The sequence below is a fragment of the Falco cherrug genome, chromosome 16 (assembly GCF_023634085.1).
Source record: "Falco cherrug isolate bFalChe1 chromosome 16, bFalChe1.pri, whole genome shotgun sequence".
Taxonomy (NCBI): domain Eukaryota; kingdom Metazoa; phylum Chordata; class Aves; order Falconiformes; family Falconidae; genus Falco; species Falco cherrug.
The window spans coordinates 4,581,640-4,605,924 of NC_073712.1; the positions used below are offsets into that span (position 1 = coordinate 4,581,640).

General features: G+C 52.3%; 2 protein-coding genes across 11 annotated transcripts in view; one reads left to right on the top strand and one right to left on the bottom strand.

Annotated features, from left to right (window-relative positions):
* The first annotated feature begins 743 nt into the window (after window positions 1-743).
* On the top strand, window positions 744-7,238 carry TCP11 (t-complex 11). Its single transcript, XM_027816668.2, is given in 6 exon segments — window positions 744-948; window positions 1,329-1,465; window positions 2,130-2,350; window positions 2,660-2,844; window positions 3,285-3,445; window positions 5,012-7,238. Coding segments are annotated over 6 exon segments (1,095 nt in total). The 5' UTR covers window positions 744-793; the 3' UTR covers window positions 5,248-7,238.
* Window positions 6,758-24,285, bottom strand: part of ANKS1A (ankyrin repeat and sterile alpha motif domain containing 1A) — a 112,153-nt gene continuing 94,625 nt past the window's right edge. For 7 of the 10 annotated variants that reach the window (XM_055727949.1, XM_055727953.1, XM_055727947.1 and 4 more), the window contains 10 exons: window positions 20,789-20,887; window positions 20,254-20,406; window positions 19,988-20,095; window positions 17,061-17,225; window positions 16,572-16,697; window positions 16,347-16,418; window positions 15,846-15,932; window positions 15,339-15,476; window positions 14,478-14,648; window positions 6,758-13,072 (listed from right to left, as the gene is read on the bottom strand). In XM_055727949.1, the coding sequence (XP_055583924.1) occupies window positions 12,953-13,072; window positions 14,478-14,648; window positions 15,339-15,476; window positions 15,846-15,932; window positions 16,347-16,418; window positions 16,572-16,697; window positions 17,061-17,225; window positions 19,988-20,095; window positions 20,254-20,406; window positions 20,789-20,887 (1,239 nt within the window). In that variant the 3' untranslated portion in view covers window positions 6,758-12,952. Of the gene's footprint in view, window positions 13,073-13,788; window positions 13,888-14,477; window positions 14,649-15,338; window positions 15,477-15,845; window positions 15,933-16,346; window positions 16,419-16,571; window positions 16,698-17,060; window positions 17,226-19,987; window positions 20,096-20,253; window positions 20,407-20,788; window positions 20,888-24,285 lie in introns of all 10 variants that reach the window. The other 3 variants (XM_055727948.1, XM_055727944.1, XM_055727952.1) reach the window with 2 other exon arrangements.

Genomic DNA, 24,285 nt, shown 5'->3' on the forward strand with positions numbered 1-24,285 from the left:
CAGAGAAGCTGGTTATCTTAGAATTAGTCTTCTCTGAGTCACCATCTCACCCTTTATACCCAGCATTCCTATGTGAACATGCGTAAGAGGGAGGAGAAAGCAGGCTCCCTTTAGTTTATAGGGAGACACAAATTGCACAACTGCACCTTCTAAAACCTGTCTGAGAAGGAAACTCGTTCTCAGGTCCCAGGTCTTTAAAACACATAATCTACACCAAAAGGATGGAAGGCTTTTGTTTGAACTGTTGGTTACAGGAACAGCCATCGGCTGTTCCTGGTATAGTGTCTGCCAAACAAACTACTGCAATTCTCTATACAAAGACACCTCTTCAGGTATATGAGGAGCTGTATCTACTGTTTAAGTGTACAATGTAGCAAATAACAACATGGTTTAGCACTAAAAGACACATGTTCTCAGCAGGGCATGAAGCTGTGTATAGTTTGTAGTTTGCTTTTTCAGTCTATGCTTTCAGATTAGACTCAAGTCACAGATCTCCCTCCTTTCAAGCGTGATGGTAAAGGAGGTTTTGCAAGATTTGAAACAGTAGCCAGACATCCTGAAGTACATTAGAGTCAAGCATTCCCTTACAGCGATTGTGTGCCCCAGAATTTGTGTACTGAGTAGTTAGCTTAGTCTCAATACAAGGCCAACCTCAATTCCTGTTGAGCAGCTCTGGAGAGCTGTCAAATTCCTGGAACAAATAGGCTGCTGCTGCTTCTCTGGGCAGGCCCTGCTATCGTTTCTGCTGCCATGGCACAACTGACTGCGAAGCCAGATTGAAGAGGCCTTGGACATGGAGCTGATTAGACAGGAGGCTGAGCACGGAGCTCTGGATATCCATGGCCTCACCACGTATGTCCTTGGCACCATGGCAAGGCTGTGTGCGCCCATTCGAGATGAAGAAGTACGAAGGTTGCAAAGCCTCATAGACCCAGCTTAGCTTCTAAGGTGGGTGATGCTGACTCTGCCTTGGTCTGCATAGACTGGCAAAACTTTCAACAATAAAACACTGGGTTAAGAGAAAACTGCCTTGGAATTATGGCCCAGGGACCCTTTCGTGCATTCTGGCCTACAACTTCCTTATTTTTTCCAGTGTAGACATGCTCCTGTTGCCTAGCTGCAATTTAGACAGTATGAGTCTTTCGTGAAGTAAATCTATTTTATCTACAATTTTTTTAGGGGCCACTCCAATCAGACTGAACAACCTTCTGTGAGAAAATGGAATCAAGTCAGAGGGTCTGAATTCCCCTTTCTCAGCATTCTAAAATGGCCCCAGTTACAGCATTTACTGCAGTATTAAACCTTCAATTCACTGTGTCTTATTCCAGGGAGATCTTCCGCGTGTTTGGCCTGATGAGAATGGATATGCTGAATTTCACCATCCAGATCCTCCACACCCACTTGCAAGACCACACCATCCAGTATGAACAGAAGAAATTCCGGGAACTCTTGGATAAGCTGCCTAGTAAGTTGGTAGGGAACAGGAGAACTGCTACTTCTGCAAGAGCTGTTAAAGCAGTAAAAGGGAACCGGAATATTCCAAAGCCAATGCTTTCATCACATGCTCAGTAACAGATGAGAGAAATGCCTCTAAAAGCTGGAGGGCTCCTGGGTCCCTTCCTCAAGGCTTTTCACTAACATACCTTGCAGAAAAGGAGTGAGTTACTGTGCTTCAGTTTCTGCATGCGTAAGACAGAGCTAACAGCTTTCTCAGGAGGAACTGTAAGTTCTCATGAGTTTAAAGTGTTTTGAGATCCTCAGAGGAATGAGCAAAATGCTGTTAGGAGGCATATTTAAAAAGGAAAACTTGCATTTGATGTAGAGATCTCTTTTTTTTTTTGCGAGGCTGTAGCGGATTTCTCTCTGACTGCCTCTCTCCTTCAGCAGACTCCATTAAATGTGCTTCTTGGAGACTGAAATCCAATATATCCAATATAACGTTCTCTGGATACCAGTCTCGGTAGCGTAACCTTGTGCCCTGGCAACAGGACATTAATACTGTGTGTTAGCGATGGTGTTACGCCTTCCAAATGCACATCGCCTTCAGCCTGCAGTATAGCATACCTGCTTCTTACTGACTTAACCTGAGTCTGTCCTTACAAACATCTGTTCTTGTTACCCTACTGCAGATACCCTGGATCGCACAAGAGCATGACTGTGCAAAGCAGCAGCAGAAGCGTTTGCGTCCTCTTCGCAGCTGCCACCCCACTCCGCAGTCAGTGGCTCACCTGCCGCACACTCAGCAGGGGCAGCCAGCAGCAGCACAACTGGGCCAAGTCTCATGTCCGTGCTAAATCGAGGATACATGAATGTGCTTTGCCGGGAGCCTGGGCGAGAGCAATACCCTGAGGTAGGAGAAGTGCTTGGATAGCTTTATAGCTTTTCCATAAAGATATACGAAATGAACAAGTGTGCTGGTTCTGCGTCTTCTATAGAAAGAACTGGCCAGACTCTGTCCCCTCTGCGCCATGAGTCACTGTGTGTGGTTGTTCCCTATGTGAAACAAATTGGATTTTTCACAAAACTAAACCTCCCTGCTGCCAGGCAGCTGCCTTCTGCTTCGTGGGGATGTTACAGCCCTGCTCCATGGCTTGAGATCTGCTGAGTTATCACAGCTGCTGCTTCTACATCCACAGGCTGATTTGATTTCTGTTTGCAGACATTGCTTATGGATCAGGCTCGACTGCAGGAAGTACACGTACAGGTGAATCTGCTTACCGTCATAGCTGCAGTCCAGCTAGTGACCACTGGCATCTGTGGAAGCACCTTATGTGGCTCACCTGGGTTTGTAGCTAGGCTGAAACAGGTAACAAAGGTCCTCCTGGAAGGGCTGTCTTGTACCAGGCGGGTTACTTTCTTTTCCAGAAGGGGAAGAGTGAGTCTGCAGGCAGAGGCTGGTTGTGGGATGAGCAGCAGGAATCTCCCCCAGGAGTGGAAGAGGATCTGAGAACCAAACAGCAGCCAGGTCCAATGCAAGGAGTGGAGGATGCCAGCCAGCATTTCTAGTTGGGAGTTAAGCAATAGTCCCTTCTTAATTAGAGGGGAAAATTAATAGTGCTGATCACTGTTTCATGGGTCAGCTGCAGGGTAGCCTACTGCTTGCCAAAGTGTCGGGAAGGGAAGCTTAGTTCAGCAGAGCTCTGGCTGAATGTCGGTTGTCCTGCACTAGCTGCCTGTGACGACACTCCACAGGCATGGGGAGCAACTTCCCTCTGTGCTTGCGAGACCCCTTCCCCACCCAATGCGAGCTGTGGCCAGAGCGCATGTACCTGTGTATGATTTAGGTATGAAGAAGCTTTAGAAGATACCAGCAACCAAGTGCTCCAGGAAGTCGGCATACTCTCACAGCTGGGTTCCTCTGCTTTTACCACTGAGAAATGTGCTTTCCTGAAAGCCCAGATAAAAAACATTGCAGGGAAGGGCAACGCAGTCCGGCACGTCATTGGTGAGTCTCTGTTTGCCCAACTTGACCTTGAAAGCCACTTTGTGCTCGTAGGCCACAACTTAGGTTTAGGCTAATGACCCTGGAGCGTGCCAGACAGGTCTAGGATGGGCACTAGCAAAGCAAACTCCCTGCGCTGAGCAGAACTTCTGCTTTAGGGTGTGAGCCGAGTGCTGTGCCTGGCCCCTCCGCGTCGTCTGCACCGGAGAGGAGGGTCAGGGAAGCTAGGTTTAGAAACTGCCTTGATTTTCCTGTTCCACCCTGAAAAGCTCCCAAACAGTAATTGCTTTGAAGCAGCTCTTGAATCCTCCCATCCTTGCTAAAAACTAAACAGGCCCAAGTGCAAGCTCTGTTCCTAGGTAGTGTTGCAATCTTCAGGTTAGGATGCAGGGTGAGAGCTTAATCACTGGCTGTAGTAAAGCACCATGCTAAGATCTTTAAATAATATTTATCCCTAGAGAGTGCACTGCTTGGTATTCGGCTAACCAGCTGCCCTATAATGCTGCTCCATCAAAATATTTATTCAAATGGTTTGGATAAGAGCTGGTTATTTTGACCTTTTGTTAGTACTCTGAATGCTAACTCCGCATCAGATTGCAGTGCCACAGGCAGCAAGTATGCTACAGGAAAGATTATTTCCACATGGAAGACTAGCTTTTATCAGCTATGAAAATAAGGTGAGGTTCTTCCTGCCCACTGCTTCATCTAGTTAAGTATCCTTCCCAGCCCGTGTGGACACCACCACACTGTTTATTTGGTTTTATTCTTTCCATGTCAGAGCAGGCTGTTTTGTTTTGCTGTAGTTCAGAAGGCTGAATTAATAGCCTAAACCAAACCTCGATAAACTACAAGCTGGGCAGTGTGTGATGGCAGTGACTCACCGACGGTGTAGCATTAGAAGCTGCAGAACTAGACAGCCTTCCCCCCACTCCGTGTCTAAAAATCAAGCCTGTGTCTTGCCTGCACTCTTGGCCACTATCAACATTTCCCACATACTCACTTCAAGTGCAAGAAAGCGTGAAGCAGCCAGGTAGCTGAATCTCAGCTCTGTGTTGTGTTCCTCAGAGAGGCTTCTTCATTGCTTTCAATTTCAAAACACTGCTGTGGCAGGCAAGATAAATCCCAGGCTCTGAAGTTCTGTATTCCATTACGCTTCCAAGAGGCTTGATGCTTCAATGCAGTACAAAAACTTTTCACGGAGTTGAAAGGTCAACTTTACTGTTGACCTGCTCCACTTTGACATGAGGTTTGACATCCGTCCTCCAGCCCAGTACCCCAGCCACAGCCATCGTTAGAAGCAGCTACCCAGGACAAAGGGGAAACAAGGCGAGTACACCTGATGCTCGAGTACTCCTTGTGTCCCACAGTTTCACCTCAGTTCCTGTGCTGGGTGCTGTTTCATCTGCTCAGTATTTGGAAAAGGAATATGTTATTCCACTGTGTCCCCAAATCCATCCAGGGCATGCCGCAACACGCTGTCCTCAGATCCGCTCTTGACTGTGTGAGGAAACCTTTCTGTGCAAAGGTTGATTGCCGACTTACTTGTTTTCATACTTTTGCTCCCTACAGAGCAGCGGATTCATTCCTTCCTTGACCTCTTCATTTCCCCTGATGGACAGAATTCTCAGAAAGATTTCCCAAAGGGCCTTGATCCCATTCAGGAAGAGCTGCTGGAAGTTGGGCACAGGTTTGGAAGCGTCATGCACAACAGGCAGGTGTTCCGACCTTTCTACTCGGCATTTCTCAGGGCGCTTTTCCCAGATGCAGCAGCAGACTCAGATGGAGGGATGGCAGATTCTTACTGATCATCTTCACTGCGTACCGGGCAGGGGTGGAACGCATGCTCCAAGTTTCTCAAATCATGCCTCAGCTTGTAAAAATCAATCAGATAAATCCACAGGGACCAGCGTTGCTACTGGGAAGTGATTTGGCATGTCACTATCTGAATAAACCTCTCAACTACACGAGGTAGCTTTTTTTTTTTCCTCCCCAAAACCCCCCCTGCCACTATTTGGTGGGGAAGGCAATGGGATGCGGAGCTCATAAAACTGCAGTGCAGCTTAAGCTTTTCTTAATTCAAGGTGTTAATTCTGCCATGGGCCTGTAACCTACTTTGCTGAAATGTTAGTCACAGCCCAGGGACGCTGTTTGCATTTGATAAAGCCACATGGTATTTCAAATCATTAAAACGGCTCAATATATTTCAATGTTAGCTTGAAAACCTGACTTATTGAATTATTAGAAATGGAACATATGGTATAAATTTAGCAACCCCTGGTGTATTTAGTATTTTACATCAGCCAGATTATACTTGACATGAAAATCTGAACTTTAACCTGTATTTAAATGTCTGGATTTCTTGCTCTAATTTTACATAATGAAAATGTCCTACTTCTTGGCAAGTCAAAAGTCTTTGCTGGGTGAATACCATGTACAGTGGCTGCCCAAACTGTTACAGTTGTAACATGAAACCGCTTGCTGCTGTGCTACAGAGAAGTGATTTTAGCGTTTATCGTTAGTAAACTGGGGTCCCGACAGTCCCCAGTGGATGTTGGTGGGGGTAAAAATGAGCTTTTCTCACTGTCGCACAGAAAGCATACACAAAGCGGTTGGAGACTGCTGTACTATAGGTAGAGCCATCTTTAACAGAATGTTACAGAGGATGTATAGAGGGTAGATTAGATATTAGGAAGAAATTCTTTACTGCGAGGGCAGCGAGGCGCTGGCACAGGGTGCCCAGAGCAGCTGTGGGTGCCCCATCCCTGGCAGAGCTCAAGGCCAGGCTGGACGGGGCTCAGAGCAACTTGGGCTGGTGCCAGGTGTCCCTGCCCATGGCAGGGGGTGGGAATTAGATGGTTTTTATGGTCCCTTCCACAAACTGTCCTATGTGGATGCGTTTTTATGCATCAATTAGTTTTTCTCAAAATAATCATCAGTATTTGGAGTCATTATGACTAACTGCAAAAAGCACAGTTCAACCAAAGTGACTACTCAGCACCTGCACAACCCCCCATTCTGCAGCCAAAGAACCACCCTGCGACAGCTCCCAGCTCATCCGCCTCCTGTGCTCCCCTCCACAGCCGCAGCACATCGTCTCTGCGCAACGCTCCCGTGTTTTCTTGTTCCTTGGATTTACGAAGCGGAGCAGGGCAGGTACAGCGCTAGACTGAGCTACCTCAACACCACAAACCTGCCCTGCCTCACCCCTTTTCTCTTACCTTCACAGGTCAGGGCTGTTCGACGAGGATGAGAACAGCTTTCCTTTAACACACGTGACCAGGAGACTTCAGTCTAACACCGACATCACGGAGCAAATGTGTGTCTAAGTTTGTTTATTAATTCAGTCTGTTCTAAGTTGTACAATTATGAAAACAACAAAACGACTGCTGGAAGCCCAGGAATATTTACAATCTCGCCTTGTTGTCGTGAGGTCAGTCTATGTTGTTGCACAGATTGGTTATGTTTGGTACCACAAGATGTTTAAAATTCAGACAAATTTTGAACAGATTAACAATTGTATATACAGGAAATAAAAGGAAATTCAAGTATCAAAATACAGACAGATTAAATAACATTTGTATTACAAATCAGTCCCACTGCCATACATCACAATTAGCAAAAATGTCTACATTGCAAACTGAACTTGACTGTTCTCTGCCCTGTTAGGGAATCTCAGGTTATTCTTCCATGGGTAAGAAAAGTGTTTGAGCTAGATTGACTTTGCAAAAGCAGCACAGTTACTTTCTTTTGGGGAAAAAAAAAAAAAAAAAAGAAAGAAAAGAAAGAAATAAAACTGCAGTAATTAATGCCAATATGAGACCTAAAAGGGAGACCTTTTGCAACAAGACAGCGTTGCAAACACCGTGCTTGCTCTAAAATAAAGATATTTTTTGCATGGAGATGATGTGAGCAGAGGAAAGCCAGGGGAAATTCTGCTGCTATAAATTTCTGAAGTGGGGTGGAAGGAGCGTTAAAGTCCTTGCCTCCACTTCAGCTGCACACAGGGCTGGGTGTGTGCGGAGGGACTATTTGGCATCTGGCCTGTGTCTCAGCAGCCTCGTGAAGGTACAAATTTTCACTAGAGGTACATCCTAGAAGGTGCTCTGTCTTCTCCCTGGGAGGGAGACAGGCATGTACCCCGCAAAAGTTGCATAATTTCTTCTAAAAAGAGCAATCCCAAAGCAAGTTCAAAGACAGCTGACAGCAAAGATGAGTTGCGTTTTGTTTTGTTGTAAATACAAAATTAAAAAGGATAAAGCAGCTTCAATTTGAGAAAAAACAAATCATCCCCTCCTATATATATAAAAAAGACAACAACTCTGCGTCTTGGTTTACCTATCTTGAGTTCTCAGCCTGGACTCATGCCATGCACTAACCAAAGTCTGTAAAATACAATCTGTCCTTAAAAAGGGCAACAAGGCCCAGGGCAGCACCACCTTTTCCCGGGCAGGTAATACAGCAGATGCATTTTGATTCAAAGTCATAATCAGCACCAGAAATTTTGAGCACTTTCCTCCAGATACCACGAAACCCTGTAGGGAGGAAGAGCCAGAATACTGTGCAATGGCTGGGTTAACAGACGGCCGGGAGTCGGTGACTGGCACGGTCCAGGATCAGCCTCCAGCACGGGAGTACCTTGGGAAAACCCACTGAAATGAAAGGGGAGATGCACTGCCAAAACAACTGCTTTGTCTATGAAGGCAGAGAGAAGAGTATCTGGCTAAAGAACTGTTGGATCACTAAAGACAACCATCGGACTACGCGCAGGACTGGAAAGGACCACCAGGGTCACCAAGCCCAGTCCCCTGAAGATTGGAGTCTTCATCACCATGTCACCTCCAAGCCAACCTTCAAAAAGCTCATGCATCAAGAACAGAAAGGTGTCCCTCCTCCCAAGCAGAGGTTCAATTTGCAATCTCTCCAAAAAGACTTGTTGCCGACACACCAAATATTTACACTTACACCAGTATGAATTGCAACATATGCATAACAAGGAATGTTAGGTTTCCTAAATTCATCAACTTAAAAAAAAAAAAATAATCTCCGCTTCCCCCTCCTAATCATTTACAGGTCTATGCCCTTGGGATTATGGTTCATTTCTCCCCCAGCCTCACTGGCTGGAGAGACTAAATGAAATCCGGACATACAGCAGCAACCGGAGTTAAACAGGAATTTTTCGGGCGTATCACTCTAGTAAAGCAGCAGGGTACCACAGCCCCAACCATTACAACGCCTGTCGAGATTGTAACGTGCTGCGCTACATTTCTGCATCTGAAGAATTAAAATCACAACCATTTTAACACCTCTCCCTTGAGGGGAACAGGACTGTGAAAACACATCAGTCACAGCCAAAACTACTGTTAAATACTCTGGCAATTCAAAAGAAAAATCAGCCCACAGCACCTTTGAGGTGGTATCTGGGGATACCGGACCTAGATGGGGGCCAAGCCATCCTCAGGTTGATATGATTTATCCTCGCGTACAGACTGTTTCAGTGTAATGCCCCAAATTTAACTCCGTATTTGTTAATCTTCTGCAACTAATTCTGCACTAATTAAATAATGAGCTAGTATCAAAAAAGTGCTAAATGACAACTGAATATAATTTTTTTTTTTTAAAAAAAAAAAACCAAAACGAACAACCACCCAACCCTTCAGGGCATAACTGCATTTAAAAACAAGACAGGTGCACGAGAGGCTGGAGAAGGGAGTTGTCTCCAGATATTCAGTGCGTAAATGGGAAGAAATTGTGTCCTTGCCATAGAAATGTCAAGTATTGCAACGCAACAGTTCTCTGTAGGGGAAGCAAGCTTTGTACCATCGGTCATACTTGGCCACAACCACTCTGGGGTGAAAGATCCTTTGCAGACTCTTTTCCTTAAGTTATTTCCATTTGCTAGAAAAGTGTGGAGTAGCTTGGAAAACGAAGGATGCGGACTTACCCTGCAAGGCTTCTCACACTGGAGGAAGTTATTTCCAAGAATTTGGCGTTCTCTACTGTTCACCCAGAGTTGAAGCAAATTTAAGTACCGTTAAGAGATGCACACACCACTCCCACTGCTAAGACTTTCTACTGTACTCCTTGCCAGACTGCGAGGATTCTCAGTAAATACGGAGAGATATATATATATTTTTTTTTCCTCACCAAAATAACTGCAGTGCTACATTTAAACTGTGAACTGGATTTGCTTGGTATCATTTCGCACGTTAAAAAAAGAAAGGGGTCAAAAGACATTTGTCTCAAACCAGAAAAGGTGCCATCGCTCTCGGCCTCGGAAGTCTCAACTTTCCTTTGCTAGAAATGGGAAGAGCTGCTTTTCTCAGCGGGGGGGCAGGATCCCTTTCCCCCCTCTGCTTTGGGAGCCCTCACTGAGCAGCCAAGCACCCACTCCGAGGCAGACACCAGTGCCGGATGGAGATGATCTTCGTGTCAGCAGGCCACTGCTTCTTAGGTCTCTGCCCCGTTACTACATTTCCGTGGTAGGAGACAGCTGCCCGGAGATCAGCTTTGCAGAGGCAAACAGAAAGGAAGATAATGGAATGAATGATTTCCAAGTCATACAAAAACAAGAGCCGGGAAAGAGGAGGCATAAGGCCAGATGAGACACAACTGTGAGGGTTACGGACACACAGCGGAAGCGTTGTGGTTTAGGCAGGGCTGCCTGTGATCCCAGCCGGGTTTGGATGGTCACCCTTTGAAAGGCACATGCTCCAGTGACCCGCTTTTAGGAGGTGCTGAGGAACTCGCCCTCCCCGGCCGAAAGCAGGGGGAGATGCAACAGCTCAGCCCCTCTAAAGTCAGGTGTATGCGTGGGCAACCGCGTGGTACACACACGTAGAAACTGCGCTCACTACCACCGCTACCATTGACTCCGTTTCTCTTTGAGGGATACCGAACGGCCTGGACACTCTTACAGGAAATGCTGATTGACTCCAACCCCAACCCCACCCCAACCCTCGGAGCACCTCCGACACGGCACCGTTCCGCGGCCACACTTCGGCTGGCAGCATGGCACAGCACCGCAACTGCAGCGCGACCTCTGCTCTGGGCGTCTTCAGGGACAGGAGCACCGGCTCTGCGATAAGGGGCTCCAACAGCATATGAAATATATAAATTCCTACTAGGCTGAGCTTTCCTTTGTTGTTTGATTTTTTTTTTTTTTTGCTTTAAGACAAGACAACCCTTTCAGTCCCCTCACCCAGGTTCTGACCAGCCTAGCCCTTATTTTGAAGTCAGTATGCCGCACAGTGCCATGAAGCCACGAATGACCTGGGAGATCAAACTCATTCCTGAGAAAGAGCTAAATAAAGATTTTGAAACATCGGATTTCACCGCAAGGCAGGGGGAATGGAAACTTTGAGGCAACAGCTCTAAAGCCCCATCAAAACTTGGACAAGCTGCTTTCAGCCCCTAATACCACATGCAAATAAATAACACAGGGCCGCTCTTCTGACCTCTCCCCACCGATGCCAACTGGTGATTGTGAAGGGGGATTTGGGGTAAATTCTAAAAGCTAATTTGGAAACAGAGCTTTACTGGAGATCCCTGTGCACCCTCTTCTCCATTTACTCTAAGATGCCCACCCAGACACGTCACGCAGAGCTGAGCAGGCAGCTGCCGCCTGCCTTTCTTCACAGCCATCCAGCACAGAGCCACAGTCACCCCCAGCTCTCCAAAACCAGGCTGCCCAGGGGGTTTCGCTAAATGCACATCAAGGTGCACACGAGTGAGTTCGGTGCAGCCCCCCTCCCGCTGCCCCATCTGCTCAGCCCTCTCCGGGGAAAGGTGCGACAGCCGCTGCCGCGAGGAGCTGGTCGGGGTCCAAAACGCAGCTCTGCTGAGAGTCAGGACCTTCACCTGCCCGGGGAGCGAGGCTGAGCGCCGGAGGTCTGCTGCCATGGTGAGGAGGTCGTGGCGCCTTTCGCTAAAGGGTCTTAAAAGCGCTCTGCAAACGGAGCGAGCCTCACACCCCCAAGAGGTAGGTAAGTAGGTCCCCATCCCATACAGGGGGAAACTGAGGTGAAGAGCGATGACACTGCCTGGACACACAGCAAGTCCGGGAGAAGCAGCAGCAGGGCAGCAGTGCTGCCTCCCGGCGCTGTTTGATCATCAGATCCTCCTCCTCAGTTTCATCTCAGCAAAGGAACCAGGGGTGGGGCCACTGACGGCTCAGAGTGGCTGTCCATGCTTCCCAGACCTGTTCCAGCTCTGCTCTGACCTGTGACAAGTGCTCTGCCATCTCATGCAAATGATTCCCAGCCATATTCTGGGATTCAAAGCTGCTCTGACTGAGATACACAGAAATGGGGACGTTTTCCCAGAGGAAAAGCACGTGCACTTGAGAGGCAGTCAGAAAAGACTGAGGTGCCCACTGACGCGGGGCCATCTCTAAGTGAAATCCTCGCTCTCAAGGACAGGAGGCGACAGATGTTTCAAGATCCCTATAGCCCTCATCGTGCAATGGTCTGTCGGTTGAAAACAAGCTCTGAGCTTGGCAGCAGACTGATTTCAATCACATTTCTCCCTTCGGCAAAAAAAGTACAACTGCAGCAAGGCTGCCGAACACCACAGAGCTCCGTCTGCTTCATCAGACCTCTACCAGCGCAGCACCCAGCCCCTCGCAAACACCTTCCCAACACGGGGCTACCAACGTGTGCCTTTGCAAGCTTAACCTCTTAGCAATCTGCCAAGCGAGAACTACGCCTGTAGCTCATGGGAAGTTTGGCGAGTGTAAACAGAAGGACTCCGGGGAGAGAAACATCCTACAAGAGGCTGAAATGCATGCAACCAAACCCACACCTCCCCTCTGAGAGGGGACAGAGCTCCCAGCGGGCAGGATCACATCCAGCCCAAAGCAGCGCTCCCATCGGAGCAGGTTTTCCGCTCCAGGCTTCGAGGGGAGAGACGGTGGGCCAGGGTCCCCGTGAGGAAATCTAGTGACCGCGTGTTATTTGCAGACAGCATCACAGTGGTTAGTGTCGATTCGAACGGCAGGTAGGAAGAGGGGTGAGTTCACTGGAACAGTACGCAGCCGTGGCTCAGTCGGGAAGAAGAGGATCTAGGAGGAGGGAGTGCGTGCACCGCAGAGACAAGAGGTCTCCATCAGTCCAAGGATAAGAAGGTGAAATAGAAAAAAAAAAAAAGGCCTGGGGAGTGTCACGTCGCCCCAGGGATTCACAGTGCCAGAGCGAGGGGAAAGACGTGAAAACAGCAGGCGGCTTCCTGGATCCACATCTCCGATTCCCCCAGCCTGCATCCCTCTGCACCTCCCGCCTCACAGGTATCTAACAGCCTGTTACCCTTGTTTCCGAGTAAGGAGAATTCACAGTGTTCAGTAGTGATCAGGTACAAAAGCCGTGTAAGTCTACAGTCTCCTAAGTGCTGCTGCCTCTGACGTAGTGCCTACACGGGGCTCAGTGCGAGCAGCCGGAGGAAGAGGGAGTTTAGAACAGCAGACAGATCAGATCGCAAAGGCACGGTTAGACTAGGTGGACACGGGGTGTGTTTGCTTTAGAAGATAGTGGTCTCATACTTAGTGCTGAGGGTCCGCTTGGAGTCCTGTTTGGGGTCCACGACCCAGGAGACACTGGCATGAGACTGGGAATCTTGGTCCACTTCAGGGGGCTCCAGCTAGGAAATAAGGAGAGAAAAGGTCGTGTTAGGTCACCGGTGCTTCTGGGACAGAACGAGCGGGGATTTGAAACACGGAGAGGCTGCTGCTCTGCCTAATGCCCAGCCCCAAAACGTGTGCGGGGAAGCGGCTCTCGCCGGGGAGGCGTTTGAGTCCTCCACGGCTACAGCGTGTCTAACCACATCAGGCTCAACCCAGCACCCTGAGGTGACTCCCTGCGTCAGGCCTGCAAGCCCCTACTAACGTTAGTGACAGCTTCACTTCATCTCACAAAGAAGCGTGAAAAATTGAGCACTATAAAGATGGCACTATAAAAAAATAATAATAAAAAAAAAAGAGGCAGAGGGAGAGAGAGGGAGACAGCTCCTGGCCAGAGAGCTCCCACGTGATTTACTCTCCCGACCAAGCATGGCTCTTTCATCTTGTCCTCCTAAAATCAGGATCCTACAGGAAGGTTAACAACACCAGAAAGAGCGATGCAGTTAGTTGAGAGCTGCCACTCTACATCAGCCGGGGCAGATAGGAATGGTTTATCCCTGGGGTTCATCTGAGGCCACGGCATGGCCCTGGAACAAGCACGGAGGGAAGACAGCAGCGAGGCAGGACACGGGACCACAGCAGGAGACATGGGAAGCAGGGAGGCAGGCGGGCCGGGGGCAGCTGGGGCAGCCCGGGGCGGTTCGTGATGGAAGATGGCAGGAAGAAGGGTAAAGACCTTAGCTCCGGGACTAACAGACTGCAGCGGCAGGTAGGAGGGGCGGTGTGTTGTACAGGTGTGACAGTAACAACAGCGAGTGTCGGGAGGGAGCGGCACCTGAGCGGGGGGAGCAAGCAGAACACAGACAAAAGGAGACATTAAAGGAAGGCAATGGCTTACGCAGCAGTCCCTGCTCCTCAGCAGCTCCAGTCCTGGCTGGTTTGGGCTACAGGGGCACCCCCGTGCTGCAGGTTACCTACTGATCTCACCGTGGCTCTGCAGGGTTTGCACCTGGAAGCGGTGCTGGACCCAGCAGGGCGCTCAAGCCCCATCCCACCCAGGCTATTTCCACCTCTGCTTGCCCTCATCCTGCCCAGGAAAGCCCCAGCACCACAGTGGGACTGCTCACAGCACCACGGACACCGCAGCATCAGCGGTGCCCAAAGCTACCAGCACCTTGTACGGACACCGCAGCATCAGCGGTGCCCAAAGCTACCGGCACCTTGTACGGACACCGCAGCATCAGCGGCGCCCGAAGCTACTGGCACCTTGTACGGACACCGCAGCATCAGCGGCGCCCGAAGCTACCGGCACCTTGTCCACCTCTGGGCTCCCCCCACCACCAAGACGGAGGTTTAAGCGTGTGGTGCCCAAGGAGAAATCCCAGCTTAGCCCACGCAAATCGCCCCCGGCCCACACATACGTACTGCAGATTTCCTCATGCCGGCTCGCGGTTTAGGCACCGGTTTGGAAGATTTTGTTTCAATCATTTCTCCTGCTCCAGCACCGAGAGGCTTTGCTCTCTGGGCTTGGAGGGCCAGCTGGTAGGCGACCTCGAACGCCTGCCCCAACGTGAGGATGATCTCGTACGTCAGGTTCTTCAGAGAGAACACAGAAAACAAAATCGTTAGGTGCATACAAGCTACCTCGCTCTGCGCAGCAGCTTGCTCCAGAGACGCAGACCTCTGCACAGCCCATCGCCTTCCCATTAGCAGGTCTCATCCTGCTATACCCCTGGCAGAGCTGCTGAGCTCCTGCCCTGCAGGGGAGCGGCAGCGAGCTGCCTCCACACTCGCACAGCCCTGGTCGCCAGCACCACCTGCGAGCTGGTACAGCCCCGCAAGCATCGCAGTTTAGCAGCGTTTTGCTTTGTAAAGAGAAAAAGGCGATGCATCTTATACAGCTGATTCTGCCCAAGAATAAAAGCAAATTATGCCTCCACTCTCTCAGTGAATTAAAAGGCTGTTAAATCAGCCTATTACGCTCAACATAACTGAGAGCGTATTAGGTTTTTGTTCACGGCATATTCCCCAGGAGGGAAAAACTCCTGCCCTGCTTTATTCGGCACTGGAGACTGCAGTAATGAAGTCTTTTTGTCGACAGAGGTCCACAGTAAAAGTGTTTTGAGCCAGGACTCTGAAAGGATTGTTTTAGTGTGGAAATGGGTAGAAGAGCCCTAGAACGGACCAGATCCTGGTCTACAACTCGCCAGCGAAGCCGAGCGATGAAATAAGTGGACTGCAAAGGATCGCAGCATGCTGGGAGATGGGATGCTGTAACCCACTCACCACATCCACGGTGCTGAAGACGTGGCAGTAGTGGTGGCTGGTCTGCAGGTCCTTGGTGATGTAGGCAAATGTGCAGAGATCCTCGGGGTCCTGAGCAGCGCAGGAGATGTTGCGGATCTCGTGCTCAGCAATGACATTCTGCCGGGGTCAACCACAAGCACCTGTCACCCTTCTGGGGATGGCAGATACACCTGGCACACGGTGGTTGTGGCAAGCGCATACTGGGAGCAGGGAGCAAAGCAGGTACTGGGAGGGAGGGGGAGTCTCCCAGCCCCACCAGTCCTAGCTCCCCCCCGGGGCAGGAATAAATGGTAACATGGTCCACACGCAGCCAGTCTGCTAAGGCTTTGGGACTCAGGTAACCATCGCCACCTCAGGGCGCTCCCACAGCTCCTCAGGATTAGCTGTGGCTTCTGGAGCCACTACACGTCACCTGCAGCCCCGCAGGCAGGTGGCATTGCAGGTCCTGTCCCTCTAGACACCGGCTCTGAGGCATCTGAAGCTCACCTTGTTAGAAGCGTCGATGAACTTCACCCCTTTGTACGTGATGGACAGTATTATGGTCGGGATCTTCTTCATATGCTCCGTGGATTTCTTCAGAAACAAGAATAGTCAAGCGACCAGTTGTGAATAAACGCTTCTTTCTTCACCACTGCCCCAGCCCACCCCAGAGACCCCCACAAAGGCAGGCTTTGGGGTCTTGGACCAAGGAGAGCTTGCTCCTGGTGGGAGCAGAGGGGAAGGGACAGGGGCCAGGCAGCACCTCTTTCTGCAGTGAAAACACCCCCTCTCCACGGCACAGACCCTCCGGCTATGGGGAGAAGCGCTGGGGAGGGGCAATGCCCCAGCGAGCGGCACAGCCTGCAGCGGGTCTGGGCCCCTGCTCTGCACACAGGCAGCCTGCAGGGTTTGGGGAACCACAGCTTCACCGAGACCCCCCCTTTCCCCTCTCCGCACCATCCACCACAGGCTGCGAGCGAATCCCCCCTGTCCCTGCGGCCTCCGTACCCTCATCTTGGCACAGGCGTCCTGCGTAGACTCGGTCCCTCGGAGATCTTTGATCAGCATGGAGCCCAAGTACTGTTTGGAAGAGGGAGAGACGTCAAAGGCCGCGGGCAGGAAACTCTGCCGAGCCAAGACGATGCCACGGCCCCGTGAGCATCAACTCCATGCAAGGACCTGACCCCAGAGCCTCCTCCTCCTCAGCACCCCCACAAGCCAAAAGCTACTTACGTTGGCCTCGTACCCGCAGGACTCGAAGATGAGCTTCTCCGGCTGGTGCTGCCAGTTTTGGACTGGGGCGTAGGGGGCAGCCAGGCTGGGGGGGCGCAGGGTCAGCTTTGACTCCCGACGGTCCTCCTGGCAGGGAAGAAAGGTGGATGTGAAGCCAGAACAGGTCCAGCCTGGGTTGAAACACAGGTCTCAGGAGGGTTCTTTGGGTTGATACAACTGAGGTTTCGCAATGGCCAAATCCCCCAGGAGCTGGGAGGGGGCTGCACGTGGTGGGTGAAGGTGCTGGAGCTGATGGAAGTGAGTCACCCATTTCCACAGTGCGATGGAGGGACCCAGGAGCTGCTGGCTCTAAAGCCTGAGGGATGCTGTGCCTGGCCAGCTCCTGGGCTCTCCATGCATCATCCCAGCCCCTCGCTGGCTGCAGGGAGGCAGGAGCCTGCTCTGAGCTGCAGAGAGGGACCTCCAGGACACACAAAAGCACCCACTGACCTGTGCTTTGTAGCGCTCAGCTCTGGAGTAAGGAGCAACCTCGGTGCCACGGTCATGTTGCCTCTTCCCGGTGTCCCCGGAGGGCAGCAGGAGATCGGCAGATCTGCCCGTGCAGGAGTCGTTCTGGCTCAGGGGCGACGATGTCTGGGACATCAAGTCCTGGCACTGAAACAAGCAGACAGCAGAGACCATCCCGGTCAGGCCATGCTGCAGCCATGCCCACCCCTCGCTCCCCTTCGCAGTGCAATGTGACAAATTCACAGGGTGCGATGAGCAGCGTTAATGGGGTCAGTTCCTGCTCTGCAGGCTCCTGCGGGCTCAGTGTCACCGATTACACCATTTATTTTCGGCCTGATACCCCCGCTTTGCTCCAGGATGGTTTCAGGCAGGTACGCAGCCCCTTCTGCTGAGCACGCCTCCCCTGAGCTCATCCCAGAAGGGCAGGAGACACACGGAGCAGCGGGCAGGCTGTTCACAGAGGAACAGGCTCCACTCAAGCACTAAGCAAAGCACTGAAAAGCCGCTGACGACCAAGCACCCCAGGAGAAAAGCCTGGGAGCCCAGCGAGAGCCCAGCCCAGATGCCTGACAGCCTGGCTCTCACTGCAGGCAAGATCCCCTGCCTGTACGTGCCAGCCAGCCCGGCAGACAATGCGGGATGCTCACAGCTGCACCACGCATTAGTCCCATTCAACGGACTTGCTTAATTTGCCATTGACGTCCTTCCGCTCCCCACGCCGGAGCCAGGCGCTGGATGGCACCAGCTGTAGCACCAGGAAATGCTGCAAATGGCCCATTCTCTTACACAGCCTCCCCGTCCAGCATATCAATCAGTTGATGCTACACCAAAGGACTCCTCTCTGCTCCCCACCCCCCGCCCCCGCCTTCCCAACAACCCTGCCTTCAGTCTCATCGGTCTCAAGAGGACATTTCAGAGAAGTGCAGATCTTCAGCTGGCTGCTGCTCGTCTGGGCTTTTGTTGTCTGAAAAGGGAGCGGCTGAGCAGCAGGACGAAGGTGCAGGGTTTGTATGTGACACCCTCCTGGCTCCTGAGCACTCCCAGTGCAGCACCAGCATGAATCCTCTCTTTTTTTACACCTGAACCCCAGTTCCTAAAAAGTCCAGTGTGAGCAAGCAGGGCACAGCAGCCCAACTCGCTTCAGCTAAGGCTGTTTTGGTTGAAAAGCCTTGGGGATCCGAGGCAAGGGGGGAAGAGCTCTGCAGCAGGGCAAGGACCAGATGTTTGGGACGGGGAAACTCCAGTCACTCCCAATTCCTGCTGCAGGAACCTGATGTGCAAACACCAGGAGGAAGCTGCATGACGTGCGTGTGTGTCCTCCTGAACATGCTACCCTGCTCCCGAGCTCACAGCTTCACTGCAAGCTCAACAGGGTTTGCCAAACTCAGCTCAAACATCATTTTTCGGGAAGGATGACGAACGCTACAGCTGCCCCAATGAGGAAAGGCCTGACGTCCAGAGGCTGCTAATCCTACGGCGAAACACCAGCATCCATGGATCGTGCCCAGCGCTACTTGGCAGCGAGAGCAGCTCTCGTGAAGCCCAGCCAGCCCAGGGAGGCACATTCCCGACTCTCACCCGGTGCAATCACGGCAGCAGGTCCCAGCTGCATCCCATCTCACCAGCTGAGCCGTGTCACCCTCCCGCCTGTGGGAAGGCCGCCCTACATCTGGCCAGCAAAGCAGGGGGAGCACGTCAGTGCAGTGCTCCCCGTCGGTGCAGGGCACAGAGCTGGGAGTAGCACCCTGCTACCCACTCAGTGCAGGCACCAACCTCACATGGAGGCACCTGAGCCCAAGGAGCTACCTGATGTCTCCCACGGGGCAGGCATCCAGAATCTGACCTGCGAGAGCTGAATATGACCCTCCCCCACTCCGTTCAGTAGCAGGATCATGCCTGTGTGAGTATCTGCTGGATACTCACACACCACCGGAGCTGATAAGGTGAAAAGCTGCATGGATACAACCGGCCACATTAAGATTTCTCCCAGCACTGATGTGTTTGCACACTTCAGCTTTCTTTTGCACAAGAAGACGGACCCACAAAGAAGAAAGCTAAGGGTTGGTAAACTCATCCACCCTTTCAGCTAGAGTGTGTCTGTCCCAACAGTGACATTTGCTGTTGCAGGGCCCGGCCGCAGCAGAATCTCTGCAGTAGAATGGCAAATTTGTAATTTGTTTTCACTCTGCCCAAGCGCTCCAGGTGCTCTGGCCAAGTCAGAGCCAGCCTGGCTGTTACATTTCCCAAGTTCTGCTTGACCACGCTTGGAGTGGGAGTACTGGGCTCTGCATCATCCCCAGCAGCAGCCAAGGTGCATCTGTGGGAACTGTTTAACACAAAACACTCCCTCCTCCGCACAGCCAGATGTGCAGTTGCCTCAACGCTTCAAGAACTTTCTTCCCAAACCACCAAGGATCTGAGAACAAGGAGTAACCCCAGCTTCCAAGTCAGATCGATTTGTTTTAATAAGAAACAAGCCATTTCGGTTTTACCCTTTCCTTTTTGTAAAAAGCAATACAATTTTCAAAGATGACTCTATGCTTGTTACTCTCAATACTTACTTTCAAAGGAGGTTTAACTTAAGTATTGACATTTTAGGGTGGTTTTTCCCCCTTTTTATTGATTTTGCTAGGCAGAAAGCAGCAGAGTAAGGCTGACTGTGCTTCCCTCTCTGAGTCTGGACACCCACCCCAGCTGTCACTAAACATCCTCTACAGCTCTCCGAGTCCCCCAGAGGTGATAGCTGCTAATCAGGAAGGGGACAATTATTCCTGACAGACTCCAGCTTAGTTCTTTGAAAGAGAAGGAGGGCAGTGAAGGAGAGCCAGGGTAGAAGAGTGCACCCTGGCCGCTGCCGAGCGCGCTCCGCACCGACGGCTCAGCCAGGGAGGGAACAACCAGGGACTCACTCTTAGCTGCGAGAACCGCGGGGGCTTTGCCGGTGGCTCCTCATACGGCCTGTCTGCCAGGGAGGCGATGATCCTCTTCCGATGGCCCAGCAGATTCACTTTCAACACCTGCAGGAAGAGACCGCGGTCACCGTAAGCCCTCGGCACGGAGCAAAGCCTCCCCTCTCCCAGAGCGCTGCTCCCGTTTAACACCACTCGCTGCAAGTCACAGTCCCGGAGGGAACTGCAGGACCTCGCTGCCACGGCAAGGGAAGGGCGATACTCACGTTTACTATTTCGAGCTCCCAGAGGTTTTTCACAGTGTCAATAGAGCTGTAGCCACTCGAGAGGAAGGACTGAATGTAATCCTGCAGCCCCAAAGAGTCGAGCCATGCGGGAACCGAAGGCTGGCTGTTCCCATCACAGCCCAGGGGTTTCAACTGTAAAAGCACAAGAAAGGGGTTAAAAGCCCCAGGGGGCTGGGATCTCAAGGCACACAGCGTCAATTAAAATCGGTTTAAAGGCCATCATCATGCTGGCAGCTTGAGAGTAAAATATTCCCTGTATAAACAGGGAATCACTTGGGATCAAGACTGGCAGGAGGGATAGCCACCCTCTCCCCAGCACAGTCATCCCATCCACATAGTTTGGTGGACAGATCTCCTCCTCCTCCTCCTCCCTGCTACTCCCCAAACCCTCCCCACAGTCCCTGTGACCCCTCTGTGGCTGGAGCCGCAGGGAATGGCTTTTGCCTCCTGTGCTTCCACAGCCGTGCTGGGCAATGCCTCGTCCCCGCTTCAAGTGAGAGGTGTCGGTGCTGACCTTCGGGAGGGAGCGAGCAGCCTGCAGGAGCTTCCGACGGTGCTGCGGGTCACCGATCCCGATGTCCCGAAGGTCCTGGTCTTCCATGACATTACAGCCCTGCGGGGACAGGAAGGAGCGACATGGGAGCAGAGGGTAACAGGAGCCACAGCAGGAGTGGGGATGATGCGCCACTCCTGACCTCACCTCCCAGCACGTCCCCGCAGGAGGAGGAGGACGAGGAAGGCTCCCAAGGGAGGCAGCTCTGCCCCATGTATCAACCTCAGGCACCGAGAGGGCTGACATGAGAGGGGCCGCAGCACACGTGGCATCGGTGGGGCAGAGCACTGCCACCCCCTCCCTCCTGCTCTGCCACGTCCTCTTCCTAAGGTCCGATGGATTTCAGGTCATCGCTCACCGCACCCTTCCCGCTGGATGCACAGGCGCAACCGCTGCGTGCCAACGCCCAAGCAAACCCCAGCCCCGCTCCACGCGTGGTGCCTGACACGGGGCGCTCAGCTCTGCTCAGCCTTTCTCCACAGCCACAGCCAAACCTGAATTTCTTTCCATGACAGCAGGCGACCCAGCAAAGGTCAGACTTGTCCCCCGCGCAGGGAGGCAGCCCACCCTGCTCCGGCACAGATGCTCTGGCCGCCGCACACTGCTCTGTTAAAGCCCTTTTTCTCCCCTGCTTTTCCCTGTGGAGCAAGAGCGGACGCACGCAGAGCACAGGGGCTTCAACCCCCCCAGAAGCACACCCCCCCCAGCCTGCATCCCTGCCCCCTGTACCTGGGCATCGCTCAGTGGGAAGGCCGGGCACGTCTCCCCATGGCTGGAAGAGCCCCGCTGCTGTTGGAGCCAGGGCTTCTGCTCCAGCCCGGACCCCCCTCCCCAGACCTGCCTCCCGCTGCTCTCAGGAGAGTCACAGCTTGAAGGTCTGAGCTGACAGCACTTCGCTGTTCCACATTTTGGTTTTAGAAAAGAAACCTAATTAAAACTGCCTGTCAGGCAACACGCTGCTGCTGCAGGGGCACACAGGCTGCAGGAACAGTAGGCTGACCGGCCAGGGCTCCAGGAGGGAAAGGCGAGGGGAAGACGGCCAAGTCTCCTCTTCAAAAAGACAGCAAATGTTTTCTGTTCCTCCCTACCCCGCACCCTCTGCAGTATTTCAGCACATACGTTTTGCTAAGTGCTACCTGCTTTAAACACAACAGCCTAATGTGAGTGCGCTAACAAAGCGGCCAGCTCACCCAAGCACGGCCCATGGGGCGGCGCTGGCTCCTGCCGGGGCAGAGGAAGGGGAACAGCCCTTCCTGCTGCCCCTTCTGCTCTCAGATGCTCCTGGACCAGCCCAGGGACTTGCCGGGCAGCCTGTGGGGTGAGGTCACCTCCGGCAACGGCGTTGTGCGAGTCACCGGTGCATTGCATGGAGCCAGACGCCAGTCCTGCAGCCGGCCGGCTCGCTCCCAGCGGTGCCAGCGTCCGCTTTGCTCCTGACTTGCTCAGTTTGTGCCTGCTCTATGACAGCACCGAGCCTGGCAGCATCGCTCCCAGCGCTTCCATGGCCTGGTGGGATAACTGCCGGGTAGGATGCCGCACGGCTCTCCGCCCTGAATGCTGCTCTTCCCCTTGACTGCAGGGATAAGTGTTCAGAGAAACACGGAATTAACGCTATAGGTAAGAGATGCCCAAGTCGCTGGGAGAGCTGCCCTCAGAGAACAGACTGCAGGGAAACAATTATTTAGCAAATGACAGTGGCAAATTAAAGCAGCGAGTGGCAGCCAAGCAGGGCGCTGCCGATGCTCCGCGGCCGTCGGCACCCACAGCACCGAGGCGGAGGCTCCTCGCCTCCATCCTCCCCTGGCAGGGATGCCTGACGCCCTCGATTCCTGGCAGGCTGCGCCAGGACTGAGACTGCAGATCTGGAGCAGACAGCTGCAGTACAAAAGCGTTTGTCTACGAGTTATTTAAACAGCAGAAAGAGCAGGGACTAAAGAGCCCGCAGCCGGTTAGGATGGTTTGCTCCCTGTTTTCCCAAAAGGTCAGTTTATAACAACAGGCTGCAGCATTGTCTGCAGTGCCACAGCCCGCTGCCAGCTGGAAAGAGCTGCTGCCACTGCTGGAGATGGCACCGTGGGTGGGTGGCAGCTCTGCAGGGGACAGGGCCACACCGATACCTGCCTTGCCTTCCTTGGGTTGCACCCCACGTCCCGCAGGCAAAGCTGTGTGAAACCCCTGGGTCTCACCCAAGTGGCAATGCTACACACAAAGCTCTGCACAAGGGTGTCACCATGTCATAGAAGCCGGTCTGTACACCCCTGAATTTGCACCAAAAAAAAAAAAGGCTTTTTGTGGGTTGAAGGCTCTGAGGGTGCCCGTTCGGTGCAGGAGCAGCAGAAGGCTCCATTGCATCGAGAGCAAACCCCCTACGTGAGCAAAGTGGAGAGAGGCCACGCTGTCAGAGGCAGTGATCACTCTGGGTTGTTAGCAGCATGATCCCAGGGAAAAAAAATGAAAACATCCCTCCCCTTTCTTGTTCACAAGTTTTAAGCCAAAGAGCCACATTTAATGCGCATTCCTGTAGCAGCGGGAGATTGTGGGCTCAGCTCGGGAAGAGCGAAAGGATTAGAGGCAGCTTAAGTCCCCCGACACGACACGCACCTTACCTGGCACCAGCGGTTCTGCATGCCACAGCTCTGCTGCAGGGCTTGCCAGAAGGTCCTTAGGGGGCATCAAATGTGCAAGGAATTCGTCTCCCACAGGGAGATGGCTTTTAAAGGGCTATTTTCAACGGACAGAAGAGGGCTAGAGCAAGTAATGGGATTTCTCCTGTAAGCCTGGAGAGCAAAGCATTACCGCCCTGCCTGGGCGAAGGGAAGCGCAGGAAGGGACTGACTCACCGAAGTCCCTGCAGCAGGTTAACCTCACCCCTTGGGTACCTGAAACCTGCAGTTGCTGACACCCCAACCCTCTCTGCTCCCCCGACCTGCCCAGGTCCTCTGCGCAGAGCCGGGTGCCAGAGCTGCAGGATGCCACCGAGGGCACGGCTCACCGCAAACCCTGCACGCGCCAGCCGGGCCGGCAAGGACGCTTGGCAGCCAAACGAGCTGCGATAATGGTGATGGGTAATTTTCACATAGAAAAACCAAACAAGCCTGCTGATCCTGTTTACGTTTTTTCCTCACGCTTATTTTCCAATATTGAGCCTTTGTGGGGCTAAGCCACTTGAGCACAGCCACGCCGGGCTACCGCAGCCACGCTCCCGAAGCAGCAGCACAGGGCTGGCAGCTCACGCTCCCCCAGGACGCCCGGTTTATGCTAACACGGCCCAAGGCAAGGCAATAGGTGTTCTCCCACTTTTAGCATCTCAAAGTCCAGGAAAATTGCTTGCTCTGTAGCAAGGATACCAGCTAGTTAAAGACTGTAAAGCCTACAGCTTTCTCCAACACTCCTTATTTTGATGTGTCACATTCAATTCCCTCAGTGCCAGTCTGCGTTCTCAGGATACTTAACGAGGA